The 25,114-nt window shown below is 43.1% G+C and overlaps 10 protein-coding genes and 2 non-coding genes across 12 annotated transcripts; 6 read left to right on the plus strand and 6 right to left on the minus strand.

The window, feature by feature from the left end:
- Positions 1-1,387: 1,387 nt before the first annotated feature.
- Positions 1,388-3,055, plus strand: V1514DRAFT_369734 (thiolase-like protein). Its single transcript, XM_066929957.1, has 4 exons — positions 1,388-1,524; positions 1,613-1,794; positions 1,857-2,036; positions 2,102-3,055. The coding sequence occupies exons 1-4, from the start codon at positions 1,467-1,469 to the stop codon at positions 3,029-3,031; spliced, it is 1,350 nt and encodes a 449-aa protein (XP_066781222.1). The 5' UTR covers positions 1,388-1,466; the 3' UTR covers positions 3,032-3,055.
- Positions 3,056-3,177: 122 nt separating this feature from the next.
- V1514DRAFT_337215 (ribosome biogenesis protein SLX9-domain-containing protein) lies at positions 3,178-4,185 on the plus strand. The gene is made up of 2 exons (XM_066928643.1): positions 3,178-3,268; positions 3,320-4,185. The coding sequence occupies exons 1-2, from the start codon at positions 3,266-3,268 to the stop codon at positions 4,034-4,036; spliced, it is 720 nt and encodes a 239-aa protein (XP_066781223.1). The 5' UTR covers positions 3,178-3,265; the 3' UTR covers positions 4,037-4,185.
- On the minus strand, positions 3,969-8,423 carry V1514DRAFT_337219 (uncharacterized protein). Its single transcript, XM_066928644.1, has 3 exons — positions 7,849-8,423; positions 4,508-7,781; positions 3,969-4,444 (listed from the first exon to the last, which is right to left on the minus strand). Exons 1-3 carry the CDS (start codon positions 8,350-8,352, stop codon positions 4,113-4,115), a joined length of 4,110 nt encoding a protein of 1,369 aa, XP_066781224.1. The 5' UTR covers positions 8,353-8,423; the 3' UTR covers positions 3,969-4,112.
- Positions 8,424-8,589: 166 nt separating this feature from the next.
- V1514DRAFT_369736 (Adenylylsulfate kinase-domain-containing protein) lies at positions 8,590-9,417 on the plus strand. The gene is made up of 2 exons (XM_066929958.1): positions 8,590-8,740; positions 8,813-9,417. The coding sequence occupies exons 1-2, from the start codon at positions 8,628-8,630 to the stop codon at positions 9,306-9,308; spliced, it is 609 nt and encodes a 202-aa protein (XP_066781225.1). The 5' UTR covers positions 8,590-8,627; the 3' UTR covers positions 9,309-9,417.
- A 250-nt stretch (positions 9,418-9,667) lies between these two features.
- Positions 9,668-10,919, plus strand: V1514DRAFT_337221 (Phosphoadenosine phosphosulfate reductase family-domain-containing protein). The gene has a single exon (XM_066928645.1). It carries the CDS (start codon positions 9,866-9,868, stop codon positions 10,730-10,732), a length of 867 nt encoding a protein of 288 aa, XP_066781226.1. The 5' UTR covers positions 9,668-9,865; the 3' UTR covers positions 10,733-10,919.
- On the minus strand, positions 10,851-12,190 carry V1514DRAFT_337222 (uncharacterized protein). Its single transcript, XM_066928646.1, has one exon. It carries the CDS (start codon positions 11,811-11,813, stop codon positions 11,124-11,126), a length of 690 nt encoding a protein of 229 aa, XP_066781227.1. The 5' UTR covers positions 11,814-12,190; the 3' UTR covers positions 10,851-11,123.
- A 127-nt stretch (positions 12,191-12,317) lies between these two features.
- Positions 12,318-14,633, minus strand: V1514DRAFT_311711 (uncharacterized protein). The gene is made up of 2 exons (XM_066925799.1): positions 14,011-14,633; positions 12,318-13,939 (listed from the first exon to the last, which is right to left on the minus strand). The coding sequence occupies exons 1-2, from the start codon at positions 14,205-14,207 to the stop codon at positions 12,418-12,420; spliced, it is 1,719 nt and encodes a 572-aa protein (XP_066781228.1). The 5' UTR covers positions 14,208-14,633; the 3' UTR covers positions 12,318-12,417.
- An 834-nt stretch (positions 14,634-15,467) lies between these two features.
- V1514DRAFT_285578 (major facilitator superfamily domain-containing protein) lies at positions 15,468-17,099 on the plus strand (the record flags this gene model as incomplete). Its single annotated transcript, XM_066925177.1, has 2 exons — positions 15,468-15,730; positions 15,812-17,099. The coding sequence occupies 2 exons, from the start codon at positions 15,468-15,470 to the stop codon at positions 17,097-17,099; spliced, it is 1,551 nt and encodes a 516-aa protein (XP_066781229.1).
- V1514DRAFT_337230 (TIP49 C-terminus-domain-containing protein) lies at positions 17,100-18,725 on the minus strand. The gene is made up of 2 exons (XM_066928647.1): positions 18,682-18,725; positions 17,100-18,621 (listed from the first exon to the last, which is right to left on the minus strand). Exons 1-2 carry the CDS (start codon positions 18,682-18,684, stop codon positions 17,209-17,211), a joined length of 1,416 nt encoding a protein of 471 aa, XP_066781230.1. The 5' UTR covers positions 18,685-18,725; the 3' UTR covers positions 17,100-17,208.
- A 2,096-nt stretch (positions 18,726-20,821) lies between these two features.
- V1514DRAFT_t98 lies at positions 20,822-20,914 on the minus strand. The gene has a single exon. It is a non-coding gene; the product is annotated as a tRNA-Pro (tRNA).
- A 2,218-nt stretch (positions 20,915-23,132) lies between these two features.
- V1514DRAFT_t97 lies at positions 23,133-23,225 on the minus strand. Its single transcript has one exon. It is a non-coding gene; the product is annotated as a tRNA-Pro (tRNA).
- A 619-nt stretch (positions 23,226-23,844) lies between these two features.
- Positions 23,845-25,084, plus strand: V1514DRAFT_344816 (uncharacterized protein; the record flags this gene model as incomplete). Its single annotated transcript, XM_066929204.1, has 1 exon — positions 23,845-25,084. A coding segment is annotated over one exon (1,240 nt), but the record flags the coding sequence as incomplete, so codon positions are not given.
- Between the last annotated feature and the right edge of the window lie 30 nt (positions 25,085-25,114).

Consider the following 25,114-nt stretch of genomic DNA (forward strand, 5'->3'; position numbering starts at 1 on the left):
CAAGCAATGCCCTTCAACTTCTTGCAGAGCTCCATTCCAAAAGCCTTCCGAAAGGTCAGCACATTCTTAATTTTTGACCACCAGAACAGGCATTTTTAAACAAACTTTGCACTTCATTAAAATGTTTCTATAATGTCGCATCATTCTGAAACAGAAGCTGAACCAGCTGTCACAAGGATTCCTATTCCTGACTTGTCAATTCCTTTATCAAAACTGGAGACGGGAAAATCTACACTCAAATGTCCAGTGTGCGGGGAATGGGGAAAGCTTCAAACATCCTGTTCTGCTGTCGGTCACTATTCTACCAGGATGATGAAGTTGTTAGCCATGAAGATGATACAACCATGATGGCAAAAAAGCAACGTTTGCTATGTCTGGTATATATTACTGATCCTTCCCATGCCATTGCGAAATATCGGGGTCGGGTTCGCATTTTTCCCGTCAGTCTGTAATCAAAGCCATCCCAGTTAAGCCCGACTCCAAAGCTTTTGAGACAGTTATTGGCTACTACAATAAACTTTTCTTTGAATGTCTGCAAAATCGATGACCGTTTAATCCTGATCATTTAACCAAAGCAGGTGAACGTATGACACAATTGCAAAGGTTAAAATCTGTTGGCCATGTTTTCAACTTGATGATGAGAGGATGGATGATGGTCAGACTTGCAAGCCATATATTATGTTGCCTATGAGTTAGTCAAACGAAGACGTACAGTGACTGATTTTCCGCGATTTGTCAGTGAATTTTCTAATATGGGTATGCTTGTAAGCACTGAACTTGAGCAGTTTAAAAAGGTTGGTACTGCGGAGTGGTTTCATTAAAACTACGGCTGGTACCGACATAGGTGATGTTTTTAAGGTCAAGTCGATCCTGCGAACTAAGAAGACTAAAAAGTTTCCAACGAAGCTTTCTGTTTTGGCTCAACGTTTTCAAATCCGTGATATATTGGTGCTGTTTCTATCTTTTCATATGAGGAAATATTGTATACTCTTAATATCCAACATGGCTGCACAAGATAGTGTGAAAATGGAGTGCATGAGAACGCGAAACGACACTGGCTAAATCGATTTCCGTTTGATCCTTAACGCTTTATTTAAACGAGATTAATATAATATTTTACTCTATATGTTACTAAGTATAAAAATTATTTGTAGATATTGAGCATAAGAAAATTGCTATTGTTTATTTCTCTGTGGTTGTTTAGTCGCTATTTCGGTGAAGGCCCAATTTATCAGTGCATATATTTTAGTACCGCGGTACCCATTTTTAAACTGTATTTAGTATATTTAAGCTTTTGTAAAACTCAAAATGTCCATTGAGGAACTTTAAATATTTTGTCCTTGGGTCGCCGTTGTCGCTGTTGGCCGTAACTAAGCAACTGTGTATGTTTATGTAATTAGTTGATTTTAAGCAGGAGCCTTTAAACAGTACTCGGTAGTAGCAGTGGTTCATCTCTGGGTGATAAAATGTCACGACACAGGGTCGTTGTCACCGGAATAGGACTTATTACTCCGCTAGGTGTCGGTATGTGCTTAGAAAAATTCAAAATATAGAATATATATATTTAAAAAAAAAAAATTATAATAATATGTGAAATTCTATCATGGAATAGGCGTAAAGCGCACATGGTCACGACTAATCAATGGCGAAAGCGGGATCGTGTCAACGCTTGATCGAGGCATCAATGCTGACAAGTACGATTCAATTCCATGCACGGTGGCAGGATTTGTTCCTGAAGGTCCAAACGGGTATGCATCTGGGGAATGGAATTCAACAGAATGGGTGTCAGCTGGAGTATGTTTGCCCCGAATTTCCCAAAAAACAAAAAAAAAAACCCATTGACTGATTTCATGCAGGATGGACGCCGAATGGGCAGATATGCACAATATGCGCTGTCAGTTGCAGATCAAGCACTTAAAGATGCAAAGTACAAACCAGAAACCGAGTTTCAAAAGCAACGAACAGGAATTTGTATGGGAACCGGAATTGGTAACATTAACGACACGTATGAAAGCTCCCTGTCGTTTGAAAATCATGTCAGTAACCAATAAAAAATTCACTTTTTCTTTTTTTGCTAAATGATGAACCGTTTTTACTTTAGGGATACAAAAAAGTATCACCATTGATGGTGCCGAAAATGCTTCTCAACATGGCCGTGTTTTATATTTCAGTCAAGTATGGATTTAAAGGCCCGAATCATTCAGTGACCACGGCATGCACTACAGGCTTGCATTCGATTGGCGATGCTACTCGGTTCATCCAGTTTGGTGATGCCGACGTGATGGTTGCCGGCGGTGCCGAATCATGCATCTCTCCATTTTCGCTGGCCGGGTTTGCCAGGGCCAAAAGTTTGGCGACAAATTTTAATCACGAACCTGAAAAGGCATCACGTCCGTTTGACAAGCTTCGAAACGGGTTTGTAATGGGTGAAGGTGCTGGCGCGGTCGTGCTGGAAGAATTGCAACATGCGCTTGATCGCGGAGCTCATATCTACGGCGAAGTTGTCGGCTACGGACTTTCCGGAGACGCACATCACATCACTGCGCCTGTTCCAAGTGGTGACGGCGTGTTGCTATCCATGGCCAGCGCAATCAAGCAGGCAGGCATTCGGCCACTCGACGTGGACTACATTAATGCGCATGCCACGTCAACGCAACAAGGCGATGCGGCAGAAAACAGTGCCATTAAACGGTTTTTTTTACAAGGCGTGGACGAATCCGTAATCACGTCAGCTTATCAAGGTTTGAAGCGCACGCTCGCGTCTGATATCGTCGTGTCAAGCACGAAGGGCGCAACCGGCCACCTTCTCGGCGCGGCAGGCGCGATCGAGGCCATTTTTGCCATATTGGCAATGAAACATTCAATCGTGCCGCCGACGATTAACTTGCATGAATTAGCTGATGAAGAGTTCACATGTGATTACGTACCGAACGTGGCCAAGCGGAAACAGGTTGCGTATGCGTTATCGAATAGTTCCGGATTTGGTGGTACCAATGCTACGATTTGTTTTAGTCGTGATGTTAAATTATAAAAAAATAAATAAAATTAAATGAGATCAAAGAAGATTAAAACAAATTAATAAAGTTTTAAGTCTGTTATAATTGACGCTGATATTATATTATGTACGCTGCGTTGAAAACAGTTGAGAGAATTAAAAATCGCGAACCCGATGACATGAAAAAAACCCAAAATTTTCTACCAGCTCTTCATGCATATTCCACGATAACCCACAAGCCTAGGGAATAAGACCATATTAACGAAAATCATGGTAAGTTTTAGTCAATAAAATATATAATATTAACTAATATGGTCAAAAAAGGCACCAAGACGTCCGACACCATCAGCACAAGTGGAAGTCCGGCAAGCCCTGCGAGCGCAATCGAATGCGTTAAAGCTGGCAGCAGCAAAAGCCACGATCGCAAAAGCTCAGGCACAAAACATTGCTGCCGGTGGCAATCGATCGGTTATTCATGCGTTAGCAGTTAAGCGATCGGGAAAAGTAACCAAGAAATCAAAACTTGAACAGAAACGGATCAAGATCAAGGACAGCATTGCTCGCACGTCTAAAAGCACGGCCACGAGTGGTGGCAGGCCCGTGCTGGAAAGTAAACAACCAAAACATTTGACTGCCGCTAACGCTTCACGAGCAGCGATCGAGACTGGTGGGAAGGACGTGTTAAGTTCAGACATCGCACAACATGCGTTATCAAAATCAGCCAGGCGACGGGTTACCAGGAAGCAACGAGAAATGGTTGCCGGTGTGGGCTTGAACGATTTAATGGATGCATTACCTGTGGATGATGAGAACGAATGGGAAGATGAAGATGAAATGGTGGATGTCGATGGCAGTGGCAACAAGACAACGTCGTCTGGAGATCCTGCATGGAATGTCGCTAGAAACAAGCCAGTTTCAAGCAAGGCTAACGAAAAGATCGTGCGACAAGAAATTGATCGGTTCGGTAAGGTTATTACGGATAAAACATTCAGGAAAAGCCCATTTGCAGCACTTCGAGGGTTGATTCAAAATAGAATATGAAGGGCAAAAAAAAAATATATATACATGCAAAAAAAAAGTAAAATAAACCAGAAAACACCTGTTGCTTTGCCCTGACTTAAACCGAATTCCGTCTTGTTACCACCCTTTTCTTCAATTCAACTTCAGACCTACCGGCAATCTTTGGCATGTTACCTGAATTTTGTAATTTTTCTATAAATTCTTTACCAAATTCATATCCAAGCTTGTAAATTTCTTCAAACTTGTTAAAGTCAAGCGTGGCATAATGATCGATCGGCGGACGAATGTAGATACATCCTTCCATTGATTTAGCTTTTTCAAGTGCTCCAACTGATGACACGTAAGCTAGCCGTGCTTGAATTTCTGCCATGCTTGGAATATTTGGTTGCCTGGAAAAAATATTCCATCGATTAAAAATTACCCAGAATCCTAAATCACTTCGTTAATAAATATATATATATATATATTGGCACCTAGAACGCTCTTCATTACCCGACAAGGAATCACCCCAGGTGACCGGTGTGGTATCATCAATACTTCCAACATCGACAGCAAATACGACGCTTGCACCTAATGACTTCATATGCGTAACTGTAAGGTTATCTATATATCCGCCATCAAGCAACATGCTACCTTCATCTGTCAATGGCGGCAACAATCCCGCCAGACTCATGGACGCACGTATATATCGCCATGCGTACCCTGAGTTATGTACCTCCATTCTGGAATGCGTGATGTTGGTCGTGTTGGTATAATACTGCAACCAAAAATCTTCAATTCGCGAATCTCCAAATGCCTTCCAAATGCCTCGGTTGAATTCATGACCGGTTGTGTATGATGTTGCTGGGTATGTAAGATCAAACATCATACGCCATAAGCTTCCAATACGGCCCGAAAATTTCTTTAATCGACCATAGATCGGAACAATATCTGCATCTCTCGCATACAAGCCACCTACAAATGCCCCGATAGACGTTCCACCCACAATATCGATCGGAATTCCGGCTTCTTCAATTGCATGGATCACGCCAAGATGCGACAATCCTCGAGCACCACCACCTCCTAATACAAGCCCGACAGATTTGCCGGACAACAACCTCGCCAGTCTGGCAAAATCATTCTTGTTAACTTGAGAAGTTCTGTATACCGGCCGAGTTGGCGCGTAACGAGGTACATAGTACATGTATTTTTGAAGTTCTAACTGTAACGTATTTTGAACCTTTTGAACTTTACTCTTCAAGCTAGAAATTCTGGTTTCAAAAAAAGCTGTTGCCGATCTCGGAACTAAACCTCGAACTTGCATTTGAACATGATGATGTGAATGAATCCAAAGTCTATTCTTCAGCCAAGCATTGGTTTGTCCCGGTGGTACATAACGGTCAGGATGCAGCAACACCAATTCCTTTCGAGCAGTGGTCTTTGTACCTACTAACAATCTTTCATACTCTCCAATGGCAGGGTCAGAGTCTGTACTCGCTAGAAGCAAAATGCAGTCAGCTTGACTAATGCATGTCTGAGTCCACGGAGAATTAACACTTGTATCTGCCACGTACAAGACCATCTGATAACGCTCTTCCAAATCAGTCAGGTATCCGCTGAGTTTTAATTTGCCAAACTTATTAAACGAATGCCTGCCAAGATGTTTTAATATTGTGGCTTGGTCAAGTACAAAGTTGTTATGTCCAATCTGTGTGAAGGCCTTGGCTAACTTCTCGCCAAATTTCTTAACAGGCAGGCCGGATGTAACCGGAAGAATGGCAACGGTTCTAAAATTTCCAGAAGAAGGCGCATTCGTGGGGACATCATAGGGATGAGGTGTTTCACTGTTAATTAAGGAATCGACTCTTGAAGCAATTATCTTTGATACCTGAATTGTGATTGCCGGATATTGCATTGCGAGACTCTCGAATAACATTCTGGGGAACTTGATAAGTTCAGTTTCTCGAACCGTGTGAAGCGTGAACGGTCGATTGCGTGCAGTCAAGACTTCAAGCTCACCCACGCTATCTCCTTGGCCATACTCTCCAGCTAAGGTCACCGTACCTTTAGAATCTTTAAGAGCACGCATTCTTCCATTCATGACAATGTAGATCGAGTCTGCCACGTCACCTTGTCTATATAGTACCTCGCCTGCTTCAACATGAACCCATTCAAGCGCAAAGTCTAGATAAAGAATAAGATGTGACAAAATTCCTATCAGCCTTTTGGCAAGAGTAAGAAGTATCGCAGGTTGCTGATCGATAATTCTGTCGATAGATTCTTGAGGCAAAAACGCAACGTGAGCGTTCGTGGTTGCACGAATATCTACAAAAGATCGATAGCCTGATATTGAGCCCAAATATCCACCAATGCCACCGGGCTTGATTGTGTATATGGAAGAATACTCGCCGGGCTTGTCATGCGTGCTAACATCAAGAAATCCATCAATCACGTAGTACAAGCCCTTATTCTTATCGCCTTGCTCAACTAATTTAGCTCCTGGCTTGTAATGCAAAATTTGAATGTCATTTGCCGCGTCCAAAATTTGCGGTTGCGGTGATATAGAACTGCTTGACTGCTGTGGGGCCGTGCTGGATGTGGCTGAGTCGTCGTCGAAAAAGATGTTGGTAGAATCAAATGGAAACGGGCTTAATCTGTCAACACCAACTTGAGAAGTATGAGCACTTAATAATGAACTCGACCTTCTATTTTCAAATGAATTCAGTCTTGGACTTGTCTCAGCAGACGTAAAAAGTGAAGGTTTGCCATGGAAAGTCGCTTGAGCAACCCCCATAGCTTTGAATATGCATTCCATTACTGCTTTTTTCAGTAATACTGTTTCTTCTTCATTTAGATGGTTTGAATAACCAATATTACTTTCAAATTCATCAGAATCTGATTCGACTGCTTCATCATTGTAGTTATCAACGTTGATATTGTTGTTGTCTTCACCCTGTTGATGAAGGTCTAGTCCTCCGTATGATTTGAGTGATGAAATCGATGGTCTGGAGTGTTTATGTGAAAGAGTAGGTGATATAATTGATAATGACAAACTCGATGCCAAGTCTCCTGGTAACGATTTTGATGGATTATTGTCTAAATTTAATTGATTGACAATATCAGGTGTTGGAATAATGACTCCATCATTATATAATTTACTGTCACCCTGCGACTTAACTTTCCTCAAAATGTCCTCACTGACATAGTTTGGCAATTCATATATCGACAGCTTATTAAACGCAACCTCGGTTTTGAGAATCTCTGAAGTCAAGCCGAGATAGTTATGCCCGGTTTGGAAAGTGACACGTTGAAACCTTGCGAGAATGACTTGCATAATATGAGCAGCAGATTTAGGATATTTTCTTGTCAATCTATGGAACGCTTCAGCAGGAATGACTGCGATTGTGGAATCAACTTTTGCCCTGGCAATAATTCCCGGATGAACAGAAGAGGACGATGTTGATGATGATCTTAAAGGTTCTTGTGCATTAGAAGGTTCTGAAAGTGGAGGAATAGATGGAACCGGGGGCAACCCTGGGCTATTGGTATTATAATCGGCCTGATTGTGTAACGTGTCCTCCCCCGATAACGTGTCGGGGAAAGGCGGCCGAGGAGAGGCCTGGCGAAAAGGAAGCTGAATATCTTCAGTAAACAAAGAAATAATCGTAAATAGAGAAGACATTGGAGCTCCATTTTTCACTTCTGTAAGCAATCTGTAACTGCCATCTTCGTCGTTTTCCGATCGAGATCTGTCCTTGGAAAAAATTTGAATATCTCCATCGACCACCTAGCAATGGTAAGCCAAAAGTTGGACTCATAAAATAAAATAAAATAAAATAAAATAATAAACGTACGATGCAAAAACCCTTTTCATCTTCAAGAGATATAGTGTCTCCAGCAATAAGTTTCCTGGTTTGAACTTGCCTGGTGAGCTCATGAAACACCGGTTTCTCCAAGTAACCAAAAATTTTGATTCCAGAAAAAAATTCATCAAGATAGCTTGAAAATCCAGGTTTTGTAAATTGTGGTTGCACAAATGCTTCAGGATAATACATCATATCCAACTTGGGTTCATTTCTGCGAGTTTCGATCGGCAGGCGAGAATAAACGTTAAGATAACGATATCTCACAACTGCCCATACAAGAGCAATAAAAACAATCATGATGATAAGCAAACATGAAAATGAAAGAGTAATACTAAATGAAGCACTAAGCAAAGGCCCAAGCAAGATCAGAACCTTAGAAGGAACAAACCATGTTGCTTTGATCAGACCTAGCAAGGTGTATTTGATGATCCTGGGAAGCAAGAAAATAATGGCGGACAGAATCGAGCTATTAAACTCTGGATTGTCAGTCATTTCGTCGGAGACGAACAAACAATCGTTATGTAGGAAATCAATGCACCAGGCTCAAGCTTGATAGCTTTTATTCCATTATTTCAGGGGCAACGTGGACCTGGGAAGATACGTCACTGGGCAATACCATCCCATTAGTCATGAATTACGTTAGCCTTTTTATATACAAACAAGGCAGGGTAACTGACGCGACAAAATAAATTCATATCAAGATATATTGCACAAGACTGAACTCGTTGTTTTTACTATATACATAATTTGCCTATATTCATACAAAAATGGCTACGAACATTACCTGGCACGCTGGATTGACTCACGACGAGCGGTCAAAGATTAGCGGACAAAAGGGACTGACAATTTGGCTTACCGGATTGTCGGCATCTGGCAAAAGGTAATTAATTGAGTTGGGTCATGTCTGGTAACAAGTCAGAAGCTAACTTGGATCTTTCCCCCTTTTTTTTAGTACCATTGCTACAGCGTTAGAGCAGCATTTACTTCATTATGGCATCAATGCATACCGGCTTGATGGAGACAATGTCCGGTTTGGCTTGAACAAGGACCTTGGATTCTCCGAGGCCGACCGAAACGAGAACATTCGCCGGATTGCCGAGGTGGCCAAGTTGTTTGCCGACTCGACCACGGTGGCAATTACATCATTCATCTCGCCGTACAGGGCCGACAGAGACACCGCACGCAAGTTGCACGACGACGCCAAGCTGCCGTTTTTGGAAGTGTATGTGGATGTGCCGGTCGAGGTGGCCGAGCAGCGGGACCCCAAGGGCTTATACAAGAAGGCACGAGCCGGACTGATTCCCGAGTTTACAGGAATTTCTGCCCCTTACGAGGAGCCGCTCAAGCCTGAGGTCCACGTGCACTCGGACAAGGCCAGCGTGGAAGAGTCGGTCAAGCAGATTGCGGACTATCTTGTTGCTCAAGGCCTGATCAAGAAGCTCGAATAGACGTGTATGTGATGTATAAGTTGTATTGAATACTATATACATGATCACGTATACACTGCATGTAAACAACAATTATTATAAATACACAATACATTGTAACGATTATCAAAACGCATTTCTAAAACACATTTTAGGCAAACAAAGTCAGGGGCAAACGCTGGGCTAAACTCAAATCAAAGTAGCGTAAGCCGCATCCGATGGCGCAATTCACGCGAAGATTTCACAAGACAGCGCTATACCAAAACAAGCAGGTCACCTGCCCGAAACGGTTAGCGGCGAATGGTGACAGTGCCAGTTCCTGACTCAGCAGCGACAAAAAATTGTCGAGGTCAACCAAGAAAAGTTGCCGACGTCGGGGTCAACAGCGATGATTACAAAGTACGGTTGATATGGCTGCTAATAGTTAGTGACAGTGCTAGTGCTTAATTGTGCCTGCGCTCGTGCTACCCGCTCACTATTTTTCTCTGCTTGGCTGACGACTCAATTCGCTCTCTTTTCTCCTTTTTTTTCCTGCCTTTCCTTTGCTTGTCTGTGGTATCCATCATTCGTAACCAGTCATGGCCCCTGTCGCAGTATCCAACGGCCTTGCAGGTCTGCAATTAAAGCAGCAGCAGCAGCAACAACAACAACTTCAGGACTCCAAAATCTCCCTTACCCCTTCCCACCTCAAGTTCATCAACGCTCAGCTGCAGAACCTCGAGCCCGCTCAGATCTTGCAATGGGCCATCCTCACCTTCCCGGGCCTGTACCAGTCCACCGCGTTCGGCCTCACCGGCTTGGCCACTCTAGACATGGTTTCCAAGCTGCAACCCCAGTACGCCACTGCGCACCCGCTCGAACTTATCTTTGTCGACACGCTTCACCACTTCCCAGAGACCCTGGCATTAGTCGACAAGCTCAAGGCAAAGTACCCTTCGGCAAAACTTCACATCTATAAGCCTGAGAATTGCGAATCTGTTGACGATTTTAATCGGCATTACGGTGAATCCTTGTGGGATAGTGACGAGGCCTCCTACGATTTTTTGGTCAAGGTCGAGCCCATCCAACGTGCGTACGAGCAACTCGGTGTCACGGCCACCTTGACCGGCCGCCGCAAGTCTCAAGGTGGCAAGCGCGGGGACTTGGATATTGTGGAAATTGAAGAGTTCACTGGTCTCATCAAGATAAATCCCCTGGCCAATTGGTCATTTAAGGAGGTTCATGACTACATCAAGAAAAACAATGTGCCTTACAATGAGCTTCTCGATAAGGGTTACCGGTCCGTTGGTGACTGGCACTCAACTTCACCTGTCGCTGAAGGCGAAGACGAGCGCGCCGGTCGATGGAAGGGTAAGGCAAAAACTGAGTGTGGCATTCACGAGACTTCAAAGTTTGCTCAGTTTTTGGCCTCCAAGAAGCCCCAGGAGTCTCCTGCTGCAAATTAAAATTTATGCATTCTGATTTCCATATATATTTCCATATATTTTTTTTTATGATTTTGGTGCTTACGCGATCTGGGTTTGGTTATGGTGTTTGTTTTTTTTGTTGTTGTGTAGTTCATGAAAAGCTTTAATACTTATGATAGATGTAGTGTACATTTAAAAAAATAAAGATAAAATAAAATAAAACTGACCAGCTTAATGTGAGATAGAAGCATAATTTATATGTAAATATCAAGACATGACCCGCAAACTCCTTTCCATAAAGCAGTGAACACAACCTGTACAAACGTCTGTACGCGTCCCATGTGTATTAATTCTCTGCAGCTTTATATATAGTGATGAATTAAATATCAAATGACAACTTTTCGTTTCATCTTTTTTAATTTTTTTTTTTTTACTGGTCAAATCCGTTGACACGTATCCAAGTCAAGTAATCAGCGCGCTGCGCGTCATCTAGCTCACGAACCGCTTTCTGATGCTTGCCAGTTCCAAAATGTCGTTTGCGATCATAAGCAGTCTTGATCGATGATGGCGTGCACATCGGCAATGGGCACCTGTCCCCCGGTTGTTGAGATATCGGTCCGGTTACGAACGCGTTGGCTGATTCACCGAAATGAATCTGAGGCGTGGTGGCTACCGGCACGACAGGTGATTGCGTGTAAGTGTTAAACTGGTTCGGGCTCGGTGACAGCGGTTGCTGAGGCGGAGGCGTGTTGCTAACTAACGGAGGCCCGGCAACGTACGACGGCGTGAACTGGCTTGCGCCTGCCACGCCGCCGTATAGCGATGACGACGACGATGACAACGGAGTCGATAGCAATGGCGGTAGGTAGCCAGGAATCTGTTGGCTTTGATGTAATGATGCAGTAGATGTTGTAGCTACTGGAGACTGCTGGTATATATGTGGTTGTAATTGTGGTTGTTGATATTGCTGTGGTTGCTGTATTTGCTGTGGTTGTGACTGTAGTTGTTGTGGCTGTAACTGTTGAGATAATGGCTGCTGCTGCTGATGAAGTTGTTGAGGATCGTTCGTAAACGTGACCAGCGAAAGCGCTGAAGACGTCGGTGGCTCCCAATTATACATTTTCAAAACTATTCAATATCGAATGTAATATGGTCACTCTCAATGCGAGCAAAAATTATAAAAAAGCAAAACAAAAAAAAAAATGAAACCGTCTGTATATGTATCGAACGTATACAACGAAAAAACACTATGATGACCTCCGGACCTTTATTTTTACTTCTCCGGCAACAAATCCAAAGATTGTTCGGGTAACAGTAAATCCAAACCTTTGAAGCGAAAAGAAAAAAAATCCGAGCACAAAAAAATAAAAAAAATTCTGTTGATGACTTCTTTGGTCCTACCCCAGTTTACGGGTATTGTCTTTTTCTTTTTTGATTTTTTTTTTTTTCTGTTTGGGTTCGTTTTCGAAATGACAACGCAGTCCTTCCTTGGTGGCGCGAGAGAAATTGGGAGAAACTGACGAAAAAAAAAATTAAAAGCAAAACATCCCTCGTTAAGTTTACCTTTTATGCATTAAATGTAACACGATTGCGCACTTGCAGCATTGTCTCCATTATATAGAATTTGTTCTATAAAATTATATGTATTATTATTGATTACCGAAAACAATAAAGAAATTATTCTAAATCCTTCCTCTTTTCACATGATCATTAAAAATTCAAATTTAGTTTCCAAAAAATCCTTGACTCTCAAGTAGTAGCACGATCTGGTGAACCACGGTTCTCACCGAAGTCTTGCTAAGGTCGACTGTGATGTCGGCATCAGTCGGCACCTCGTAAGGATCATCCACACCGGTGAAGCCCTTGATCTCACCCCTGCGAGCACTTGCATACACACCCTTGCGATCAGTAGCTTCAGCGTATTCTAACGGCGTAGCGACGTGAACCAAAAAGAACGATCCGGCCGCGGACACGGTTTCGCGAGCATGCTTGCGGGAATCGTCAAACGGCGCGATCGGGGCAGCGATAACAGCCGCGCCAGCCCTGGTGAGCTCGGCAGCCACGAACGCGATGCGCTGGATATTCTTGTGACGATCCTGACGGGAGAATCCCAGTTCGGATGAAAGTTCGGATCGTACGGTTTCGCCCAACAATAAAGACACCGAGCGGCCGCCTTGCTGGTTAAGCGTGACTTGCAACGCGCGACCGATGGCATCCTTGCCCGAGTTGTGAAAGCCGGTCAAGAACACGGTGAAGCCCTGGCTGACTCTTGGTGGGTGAGATTCCCGCAACACCTTGACTACTTCAGGGTATGAAAACCATTCTGGGATGGGCAGGCCGAGTCTAAGCCGCTTGCGAAGCTCGGTTCCGGAAATATCCAACGTCTTGACTCCGGCGGCGACTTCGTCCTTTGGAGCGTACTCATCAGCATCTGGCAAATAAGTCATTTGCTGGAACGGCACGACTTCAATTCCAAGCTCATCCTTGTACTTCTCGACCAACTCTTGAGCATCGTATGGTCCATAAAAATCAACACCTTTCGAGTTCTTTCCAGGCCCGGCATGATCACGACCAACAATGAAATGCGTGGCACCAAAGTTTTTTCGAATAATCGCATGCCACACAGCTTCCCTATCGCCACCCATGCGCATGGCCAATGGTAGCAAAGACAAAAGTGCCATTCCGTTAGGGTATCTGGGCAAAATTGCCTGGTAAACACGCACACGGGTGAAGTGATCGATATCACCGGGCTTGGTCAAGCCAACAACGGGATGAATCAACACGTTAGCCTGACGTGAACGAGCAGCACGCACAGTCAATTCACGATGCGCACGATGCATCGGGTTTCTGGTCTGGAACGCAACCACCCTGGTCCATCCTTGCTTGTTCAATTCCGCCCGCAGTTCAGCGGGCGTGTTGCGCAGGCCAACGTAATCGTAGTGGTTTGGTCTGTTCACGGCCTGGACTTTACCGCCAACATAAAATTCCTTCACGGTGTTGGTCAGGTACTTGACTGACGGGTGCTCAGGATCTCCCCTGAACACCTTCTTGGCCTCAACTTCCTTGTTGGGCTTGTACACGTCGTCAACGGTAATGATAGCCAGTGGCACGTCGTCACGGAAATCACGAAGAACAAATCGCTTGCCGGATGAAATTCCAATGCTCTTAATTTCTTCCTCTGAAACGTCAAGGTTGATTGGGATTGAGAACAATGAGCCGTCAGCAAGTCTCAAGTCTTCAACAACTCTGCAAAAATAATGACCCTGATTAGATTTTTCTTTATCGCTCCAAAAAAAAAAAAACTAAAATAAACTCACCCATTGTAGTCCTTCTCGTTCAAGAATCCCTCCAAGGGAGAAAAACCTCCGGACAGGATAAGTTCCAAATCGCACAATTGACGCTCGGTGAGGACCAAGTACGGTAAGGTCTCAGACTCGGCCACCAATTGGTCATGAATGGGTGCGTCACGAGCAAGTAAATCCTTAAGAACTCCTCCGTGTGGGGTGTTTGCCATTGTTACTAAAATATTACTATTATTTTATAAATGCAAAAGCAATTGTGAAAGTGTGGTGAGGTTTTCAAGAAAAATAGCTTGACCTGCGAATTTTGTGGGTTCTTGCGCACAGTCGTGGCAGGTACGTACACGAAAAAGGTTTTCCAACCCAAATTGGAACGCCTTTTTAATTTTTTTTGGCCTCTCGCTATTATAATTAATTATATATAACTTTTAAATATACGTATATGTATAAAATCTGGTATCGCAATGCCCTGGCATGTACAATCAATCAGGGGTGCCTTTCTTCATTCTATATATACAAGTACAATGCAGACGTGGTGAACATCTATAAACGGTACCACCAACTAAACTACTAAGATTCACAATATACAACAATTTCACGATATTATTCGTGGTATATTTGCCATCTGTTTTATTTTTATTTTATGAATATAATTGTAAAACTATACAATAAGAAAAAAGGAGTCAAAAAAAAAAAAAAAAATTTAAAAAAATTTAAAAAAATTTAAAAACTTAATGCCCACCCAGCGAACCGACGCAAATAAAAAATCAAAATTTTTTCTTTTTTGCAAAAACGCAATTGAGAGCATTGAAAACGAGTTTTCATTTCATAATTTCCATATTAAGCAAATATTACCGCAAACGGAAATACACCAAAAAAATATCTTATTATGTAATACAAAAGTTATCGGTATTGCCGGCAATGCCAAAACGTTATAAGACAAAATTATACCTTCAAATTTCGTCAAGTTTAACTATTCCAAATAGAACAAATCATCATGCAATCCGGTACCCCACAATTCATCGGGTCGAGCCGATGAATAATTAGATCTTTTTGTTCTGTTGAAGATGGAAAAAGTACAGATTATAGATCAAACCATTTTTTTGCTGATCACACTTAAGCAGAGAAGGTAATGAAATGTTACGCTCATCCAGGATTTTTGAGTACAATATAACTAATATGTACTATGGTGTCAAAATAAAAATAAAAATAAAAGTTTCTCTCGGATGCTCGTGCGTTTCTTGCATTTCGTTCTCCAAACTGCGGAACATTCATATACCTACTTTGTACTGCATACCTTGGAACGTTGCCTGTGCGTTGTCTCTGCCATTTAAATCATATATCATGCATGTAATATGTATCCATTCGTTTTACAAGCTTGAATTTTTTTGCATCTTATTATCAGGGCTTTGTAAATGAACCATCCGCCTATTCATTATCAATCTAAAGTCACTGCAATTTCTAGCATTGAGTCCATGTCCAGCGAAGACATTGAAGATGATCTATTTGATATCGACCTTGAACGGGCAATTCCCGAACCACCATATTTCTTACAAACAATCGAATCTCCCAAATCAAAATTAGAAATCAAATTGGAACAATTAGAGAAATTGGAGGAAGAATTAGATCATAACGTGGTAACTTGGGATGGACCAGATGATCCTGCAAATCCATTAAATTTCACTCACGGACGTCGTTTATTGATTGTCTTGATTGTATCTTCGATGACATTTATCTCGTAAGTATTTTAAAAAAGAATTGTCAAATCAATTTTTCATTTCTAACGTGATTTTGTGTTATTTTATTCAATATTCGCAAGCCCATTTGCGTCTTCAACATTTGCACCTGGCGTGCGTTACGTGATGACGGAATTTCATAACGACAGTTCGATACTGTCATCTTTTATAGTGTCAATCTATGTTTTGGGATTTGCCGTTGGCCCATTATTTATTGCCCCGTTATCTGAAATGCAAGGACGGTCAATTATTTACAAAATTTCTTCATTTATTTTTACTTTGTTAATGATCGGTTGCTCAGAATGTCGGAACATGGGTTCCCTTCTTGCATTACAATTTGTTTCCGGGCTTGTTGGTTCGTCCTCAATCGCGCTCGGCTCGGGTTCAATCACTGACGTGTCGCCGCAACATGAACGTGGCAAATACGTGGCTCTGTATTCATTAGGTCCCGTGTTGGGTCCCGCCATCGGTCCAGTCATTGGCGGAGTGTTGTCTTCAAAATCTTGGCGGTGGTCGTTCAGGTTGGTTGCCATACTGTCTGGCATTCTGTTTGTTGTCATTATGGTTTACCTGCCAGAAACTTACGCACCCTTTGTGCTCAAAAGGAAAGCCAAAAAGTTAAGAGCTGAAACCAATAATCCGCATTTGCACACAATTTGGGAAGATCATTCGCTCGGATTTGCAACCGTACTGCGTCGAAGTATTATTCGGCCGTTAAAACTATTAGTCCTGTCACCCATCGTGTCTTGCTTTTCACTTTTGGTTGCGTTCGGGTACGGCCAAATGTATTTAATGCTAACCACGTTTACGCATATTTTCCAAACCCAGTATAAAATGTCGACTTCGATCGTTGGCTTGGCATATTTGGGCTTGGGTCTTGGTTCAATTGGAGGATTGTTAATCTTAGTTTTATACTCTGACAAGATGTTGATCTCATTGGCAGCCAAATCTGCCACAAAAGAAATGCGACCGGAATATCGGTTGCCGTTAACGATATTTCTCATGCCGCTAGGTGCGATCGGTTTAATCATTTATGGATGGGGTGTTTACTATAAAGTTCATTGGATGGTGCCCGAGATTGGTTGCTTTATTTTTGGCCTGTACTCGGTCACATTGCTATCGGTTACGATTTCGTATTTGGTTGATGCCTACCCGATCTACGCCGCATCAGCAGCATCGGCATCGTCCATGATGAGGTCCCTGGGAGGTGGTGTTTTGCCACTAGCTGGTCCATCAATGTATTCTGCGTTAGGATACGGTTGGGGGAACACGTTACTTGCGCTCTTGACCATTGTGATGTTTCCTATCCCAGTCATATTGTATTACAAAGGTGAATGGTTGAGAAAAAAGTTTAATCCAAGCTTGGCGTAATAAGTTTACTTACTACATAATTTTTTTTATTGTCTGTATATTCTTGCACTCTAGATTACATTTTTATATACATCATGCCCAGCCAAAATAAATTAATAAATACATAAATCTAACTCTCATCCATGGCTTCGGTTTCAACAACTGCCACCCGATTGCTTAATTCAACAACTCCTTCATCTGAAATGAACTTGTTTGAATACTGAGAAAGATATTCGACACTCCGATCCTTATCCAAAAACAATGCGTAACTGCGCTTGACATCTTCAACATCAACCACGGCAGACTTGCGCTTGGCAGCCACAAGATGAGACACGGCAATCAAATTGGCCGCGTACCGAAGCGAAGTTTCGGACCCAATCTTGGCCAAAACTTCTAATGAATCAGCAGAGAGTTCAACTTCTTCTTCCTGTGCCCTGATGTTCAAGATTTGCTTGATTTCTTCTCCACTGTAAGACGATGTTGAGATAATGATCACTCTGTCCAGCAGATCAACCGGCAAGCCATGAGGTGACTTATAGTTTGTACCTCTAGTGCGCGAGATGCCACGGTTCGTAGCCATGACAACAACCGGTGCCAGATCGTCTTCCAGGGCACGGTTAATATAAGAAAAGCATTCAATATCAAGCATGTGAACCTCATCAATAAACAAAACACCAGGACAAATGTCAGCTTTGCCTTCCTCTTTCCATTCGCCAACTTTCCCATTGATTTGGTCTCGAACTTCTGATCTGATCTCACCAGTATCACCAGAAAAAAGGGCAAGAAATCCCTGTGTCCGTGAATTGATCACATCAATCTCATGAAGCGAAACCGTATGTGTGGTTTCCTTCCGCTTCTGAATTTCACCTTCTGGGCATTGAACAAATTTGGTTTCCGCACCCATGGCATCGTAGTCTCTTGCTCGTGCATATGATCTTCCCAACTTCGTGATGTTGCCCGTCGCCTTATCTATCGCGATGACATCGCCAGCGAGAACTTTCTCCTTGCTGAGAGAATCAATCATTTTGTTTCCCAAATCATACACGGTTTCCATATCTGTGGTTTTGATCGTCAACTTGCCCTGCTTGTTGCCACCAGTAAGTGATCGATCAATCTGAATCTCGACCACTTCGCCCTCAATAATTTCGCTTTCTTCCTTAATTCTCACGCCGATCGATTTTCTAAACGCTTGAGTTAGGGCCTCGGTCTTGCTCATCTCAAGTGAAAAAATTTCTGATCCGGCGACCATGGTGAACGGCACGTCTTCGCCCAGGCTTTGCGCGATGCCCATGGCAATAGCTGTCTTACCGGTCGATGGCGGACCAGCGATCAAAACTGCGCGACCAGCAATTCGGCCTTCCTTGATCATTTGTAAAATTACGCCGGCAGCCTTGCGAGCCTTGAGTTGGCCGACCATGCCCTGCGAGGACTGGCGTGGTTCCAAGGTCGACTCGGATTCGAGTCCGAGACCGGTAATATGAGAATGAGACGCGACAAGGCCAAGGCCTCGAATCTCCTTTGATTGTGATATTGTTGAAATAGACTGATTCATGTTAGATAAATATAATAAATTTTTTTAACAAATTTTTTGTCTTCAGCTTACCATCGTTTTCTGTGTTGTTGACGAAGGAGTGTGTTTGATTTTGGACCCTGTCAAAGTTTGAATATTCTCTTTGTTGTGGCGTGCTGTAAAATACTCGGGGTCCGCAAACGTGGGACCCCATACATTTACTTGCTTACAAACAAGATGTTCACAACAATATAATATTTAAACATTGCACATCGCAAAAATGAACAAATTATGATTTGCATATAGTATATATATTACATGCTGATTTAAATCATGAGTGCGCCATCTTCTCAAGGAAGCCATATGTGTTCGAACTTTTGCTTTACTTTCTACTAAACGTTGTTGTCGCCGCTTCGCTATAGTCGTGGTTGCTTAGTTTCAATAACCCAACACTGTTGTTTGAAAAGATTGTATCCAGGCACCATGGAATTTTTGTGGCATCTATTGTTGCGATGTTGACGTGCTCTCAATTCGAAAGGACGAGGCGGATGAGGCGTGGGCGGCCTAGGCGGCCACGGCCTGGTGGGATCGTGAACGACAGTAGGCCGAACAGGCATTTAGATTTGAATAAACGATGAAGGCAAAGAATTAGAAATTCTTACATTCATATATAGTTATATCTTGGCTCGTAATCGTGTTCTTTGTACTCCTGCGCGTTTGAGCGGTTACAGATGCGTTGTTCACAAACATGCCCCCACATTTCCAGCATGTGCTTTGCCTATATGCACATCTGTAATTGTTGATGAGGGTTTTCAATTTTATTTTTAAATTCATTTAATTTAAAGGTTAATAATTATGTTATTATTACTTTTTTATGTCTTCAAGGCATAGCTCGTAGCAAGCAGCTAGCCAGCCCCATTTCAATTATTTCGCGTTTCATAATATCACTTTGTAATTATCGATTACAGGACATATAATCTGTACCTCGTTTGGGATATTCGAGTCTTAACATGTATTATCAATGAAAAGAGATTTTTTCATTGTGATAAAATTTCTTGGTCTTTGGTTGTGCTTAGAAGTTTTCATTGACTGGCCGGGTTTTTTTATAGTACTGTTACTTTTTTTTTTAATAATAAAGGATAAGAATCAAACAAAAATAAAAGACCTATACTATACTATTGAATGTGCCAAATAATCCTAAAACCAAGTCGTCCTGAAAAGAGTCACTGCGTCAAGGATACCGTCGACGGCTGACATATCGCTGTTCGACCGACGCAACAATGAATGAATAAAATTTGGCACGGGCCAGGTCTAGAGACCGCCCATGACCTCTTGGAGCGACAAAGAGCGCCAAAGAGAACCGATTAAAGAACACTCGTAGAAGCGATGCATCTGTATATTGAGGTCATTTTGGCACAGTATACATCTTATGAAGTCTTCCAGACCCGCCAGATTATGATATCATACCCATTTCTTAGTGAAACCCGCTGATATGGGCATGTGATTTAGCGATGAGAGATGGACCGCCTCCGTCCATTGGTGGTGCCATGAGTACAGGCGCGACACAATGCGCCAGCGGCGTTACCAGAAATCCACATTTTCGACTAGAGCCTTTGGGCACAATGGAGAACGTAAAGCAGATAGGCGGACATGACAGCGCACCAAAACCTGGACCTTAAGCGGACGATCCTGCATAGTGAGAAGACAATTCGGTGGAAGATGGGCCGGCTGGGGCCTCCCCATCCAGGGATGGCTGAAAAATACTCCCGCACACAGAGGGTGTTTAATGAGGCTCACAAGGAGGAGCGGCATAGGTTGAGAATCCATTGAGCCCGGGCCCTGCTGAGTTTTTCTGGGAGAATCCAGAGGCCAAAACCTCCTTTCTCTGGCTGCAGAGATGGAGCCAATCGTTACGCACCCAGTGGTGTTTCCGTCGACCCCAGATTTTGGCCACCGCCTGCTATCGAATAACATCAAAAATTGCCGGATCCGGAGGCGCAGGATGGAACTGATCAGGGAATACAATCTTTGGAGTACACAAATGTGTTGATTGCTCAGCAGGCCGTGCACAGCACACCGCCTGAATTTAGTATGTGCGCTTGTTCATTTATTTAGTTACGTCGTACTACTTTCTTTCTCGATTGTCGTCAACTTTGACATTAGCGTTTATCATAAGTAATTTTTGGTATTAAGAATTTGTACAATCATAAATAAAAAAAATTGAAAAAAAAATGGGCTCAACCGGGAATTGAACCCGGGACCTCTCGCAAATTAAACTTAGAGTTAAGAGCCCTAAGCGAGAATTATACCACTAAACCATCGAGCCAATTCTGTCACTTCATTCGGAACAGGCTGATAGCTTCTTCTGGCTGACAGAAAAAGCAGGTTTAGGGTTTATGATTAGGTTAAGAACTTCTTTTTAGTTTTATCTTGGTATTCTTTTGTACTTGAGACCTTCCTTATAAATCGACCATGCAGTTACAGGTGATTGTAGACTGCAACCCATGTAGGCCCCCATTAAAAAATGATGGTTAATTATAAGCGCGCAATTAAAGAACTTGACTAATATCTGACTAATTTTTAGAATTTGTTTTGTTTTCTTTTTTTCTTCTTACTTTTAAATGTACAAATCAAATAACTATTAGTTAGGTCTGTTTAGTAGTAATAAATGAGTTAGCCCGACGTCAATGCATGTTACTGACAATCGCGCATATATAGTTAAAATGGATTAGAAAAATGTCTACTGCGTTTGGGAGTTTGTTTGGAGCGTGCCAATTTTATACTTTGAAGTGGCGAGATTACAACTGTGTGTACGCGCAAGGACTCCAACACCGGGAATGTTACTAATAGGATGTAATAGAAGAAGGGTAAAGGTTTACGTTGTAAATCAAGTATATGATAGTCCGATAACGCTGGCTGATAATTGGAAGGGCAGCTGTTATTCAGAGCATAATTCAGTGTAATAATACCATTATATATATTCTTGCTATTCTGAGCTGCCTTCATCATGACCCTTCTTCACAAACTGCTACAGGCTTGAAATAACACGAAAATAAAATTTTGGCCGATGATGATTATGCCTAGCTTGTGACCAACGAAAAACTGAGATTGGCAACAGTAACACCATCATAACATGAATATTACGAAAATCAAGTGGAAACAATTGCAGCGAAATTGCTGTCGAATTGCATATAGGGAGGGTTTGAGCGGCGCGCAAATCAATGAAAGGCTTTGAAATGGGCAAGGCAGAGAAACATCCGCAAACGCAAACACAAAATTGTGAAGAGCTGCAAACATTGTAATTCGCGTCATTTTATATATCTTTGTGAGTTTACTCATGTGGACGCATTTCAAAAAACAATTAGACTGGCATATAGAGGACGAGAGGCATTTTGCTATGGAGGTGGTTGTGCAATAGTCTTTAACGGTAAGGGCCGTTGCCATACATTATAAATATGGATGCCACCCATCATTGATCAATGCTAAAACGCAATTGAATATGGCCAGACAAGGTTCGGTAGATAAATGCTGATGGCAACCTGAAGGCTTGTGCAAACAGAAGGTGCACGTCGCTTATACACAGAAGGGCGTAGGGCATGTAAAGGCTTGTATACTAAAAAAGGAAAGCTTCCTTATGGCGGTCATTCAATTATAGTTGACCGATTGGACATAACAGGCTCCGAATGCCGTACCCTGTGACATTGCATATGTAATATTAAAGATGTATCACATTGTTCCACATCCATGTCCAATTCAGTTGCAATGGCTAATAACAATCTGATGGATTCAAAACGTATGACCGGTGAGAACTTCTCATTATAATCTACTCCTTCGACTTGGGAAAATCCCCGAACTACCAATCTCGCTTTGTATCTTTCAATTTCTCCACCTGATTTATACTTGACTTTAAAAATCCATTTGCTGGATATTACTTTTCTTCCTGGGGGGGTAACTTAACTAATTCTAAGGTTTGATTTTGCAGAAGTGAATTGCATTCAGCGTCGCAAGATGCTTTCCATTCTTTGTAGTCACTGCGATAGGAAATTTCTGATATTCTGGTTGGCTCCTAAACTTCGTTTACATTTATAATTTTCTCACTGACTGCACTTGCATGTTCTAATTGATCTGGTATGTACGGTAGTTGTAAGATTTGACCATTATTTTCAGGAAAATTGATAATCCTCCCCCTGAGATTCTGCTTCCCAGACCATTAATTCGTTATTTTGGGGTTCCTCCTAAGCAGGCGCACTTAGTCGTCGTCTAAAGACTTTTTCACCCTCTTCATCACTTGTACTTTCATTTACCTTCTCATCGGCACTTACTTTTAGTACAAGTCTTTTTTCGCTTTGATCACCATGTAGGACAAGTTGCTTGTCATCTACATTTTTACGGACGCGATTTTTTAGACGTTTTCTACGCCTTTACTACATAACACCTCCAGTCAAGACGATGAAACACACGCCCAAAGGCGTAGGAAACGTCTAAAAAAAACATAATTCACTTAACAAACCCATAAAAATTAAAAATATTAATTATTAAAAAATGGGCTCAACCGGGAATTGAACCCGGGACCTCTCGCAAATTAAACTTAGAGTTAAGAGCCCTAAGCGAGAATTATACCACTAAACCATCGAGCCAATTCTTGCTTGATTTTAATATCTGCAACTTGTTAAATCAAGCTCCTACATGCCACCTAGCAACACAGCTTCTACCAGTGCGTTTTTATCGCGCCTCTCTGGGGATCGTGGTCTCTCCAGGAGGTCTTGGCGGGTCCTCTCGATATCGGACGTGCGCGGTATCATGCTACGATCGTTACCGCCGTACAAAATCTCCATATCTGTAGACGCAGGTACCCATGCCAAAGCGATCCAGCCCAGGACGTTAGATGGTTTCAGGATCTGTTTACACGCGCCGCAGCAGCACTCGTCTGCGATTAATGGTGATCGTTTTGTGTTTTCATTATAATATTTAAAAAAAAAAAAAAAAAAATCCCTGTTGTCGTCTTTGTATCGGATATTTTGCTTCTCTCTTCATCTTTCTGTTATATTCTCTGTTTCTTCGCTCCGTTACGCCATTCTTGGTTTACTTTCGTTTGTCTCAATTTGTTCTTGATTTCCTCCTACACCAAGTAGTCAATACAACATAGGGCATTCTGTGTCCCTTTTTAAGATAAAAAAAAAAAAAAAAAAAATGGGTTTTTTTATACTCATCCATTCTTATAAAAAGGTTTTTTTAAGGTTTTCTCTATTCTTTGTAATGGATCCCCCTCCCGCGATAGCGGAGCGCCCTTCAGGGCGCACGTCTCCTGCGGTGGACCCAATTAGAGGGTCAGATCCTCTTATGTCGTACGCTCAAGCGGCCGTTTCGGCCGTTTCGGCTGTTTCGGCCCAATCTCGCTCTCCTGCTCTCCAGTTTGCACGCCATTCTGAAACAATCATTTACGACAATATTCCGGCAGAATTATCGGCCGAATCCATTGCCAACTCTTTCTCGGAATTCTTCAAAATTCCAGTTCAATTTTACGTTCGCCCTGACTCGAATCGCAATGTAGTCATGGAACTTCAATCTGCGGACGATGTCCGTACCGTTCTCGCGACCCCTCTGGCTGTCGAGTCGCTCAACCTTTCGCTGACAGCTCGTCGCCTGGCCACCACGGCTGAGATGGCCCGTCTGCAAGTCCTCCACCTGCGGGACGTCCCACTCCTTCTCACTTCTGAGGTCGCTCTGGCTACTTTCGGCCCTTCCGTCGCCCCCTTCGGGGAAATCGTCGAATTACAGCGTGATATTAATCCTCGCTACCCTCTAGTCCACAACGGCAAATACCGTCTCGTTGTCAGGCTTGCTGATGTCCGCAAGCCAATGCCTCACGCCTTGACGATCACACATAAAGGCGTTCTCACAACCATTCCGGTTCGCTTTGATCCCAAGGCCAACATCGGGGACTGCTATTTCTGCCACTCCCCGCTACATGCTCGTCAGAACTTTACCGTTGCGCCTCAGTGCTCTCATTGTGGGTCTCGGGGACACCACTCAAAACGGTGCCCCAGTCGGCCTCGCACATCGAGTCCTTCACCCACTCCAGGTGAGACGTCAACAGCTGAAAGTGCTGCTCGCACCACTTCAACATCATCGGCCACCGTCATTGGCGACCCTCCAACGCCGACCGAGAGTTGCTCTGCAACATCAGAACCGGGAACCCCACCTGACCAGACCGCACTTCCTTCGGCCACAGTACCGACTGTGCGGGCCCCTTCCCCGGTGAAGACCCCTCGCCCCACGCGAAAGCCTCCAGTGCAGCTTCCTCCCGACACGACTCCTGCTACATCCGCTCGCAGTCCGACTCGGGGCCGCTCTACCGTTTCCAAACGCCAAGCGTCTCGGACTCCACCACCTGGCCCACCGCCTTCATCAGCCTCGCCTCGCCGTCGGGCCTCGGCCAGTCCTCATAAGCTGGTCCGCATCAACGCGACATTACCACCTGTGCTCGATCCTCCCGGTGAAGAACCGAATCAACCCGCAACTATCT

Source organism: Lipomyces japonicus, assembly GCF_038497905.1.
Source record: "Lipomyces japonicus strain CBS 7319 unplaced genomic scaffold V1514scaffold_57, whole genome shotgun sequence".
NCBI classification, from domain to species: domain Eukaryota; kingdom Fungi; phylum Ascomycota; class Lipomycetes; order Lipomycetales; family Lipomycetaceae; genus Lipomyces; species Lipomyces japonicus.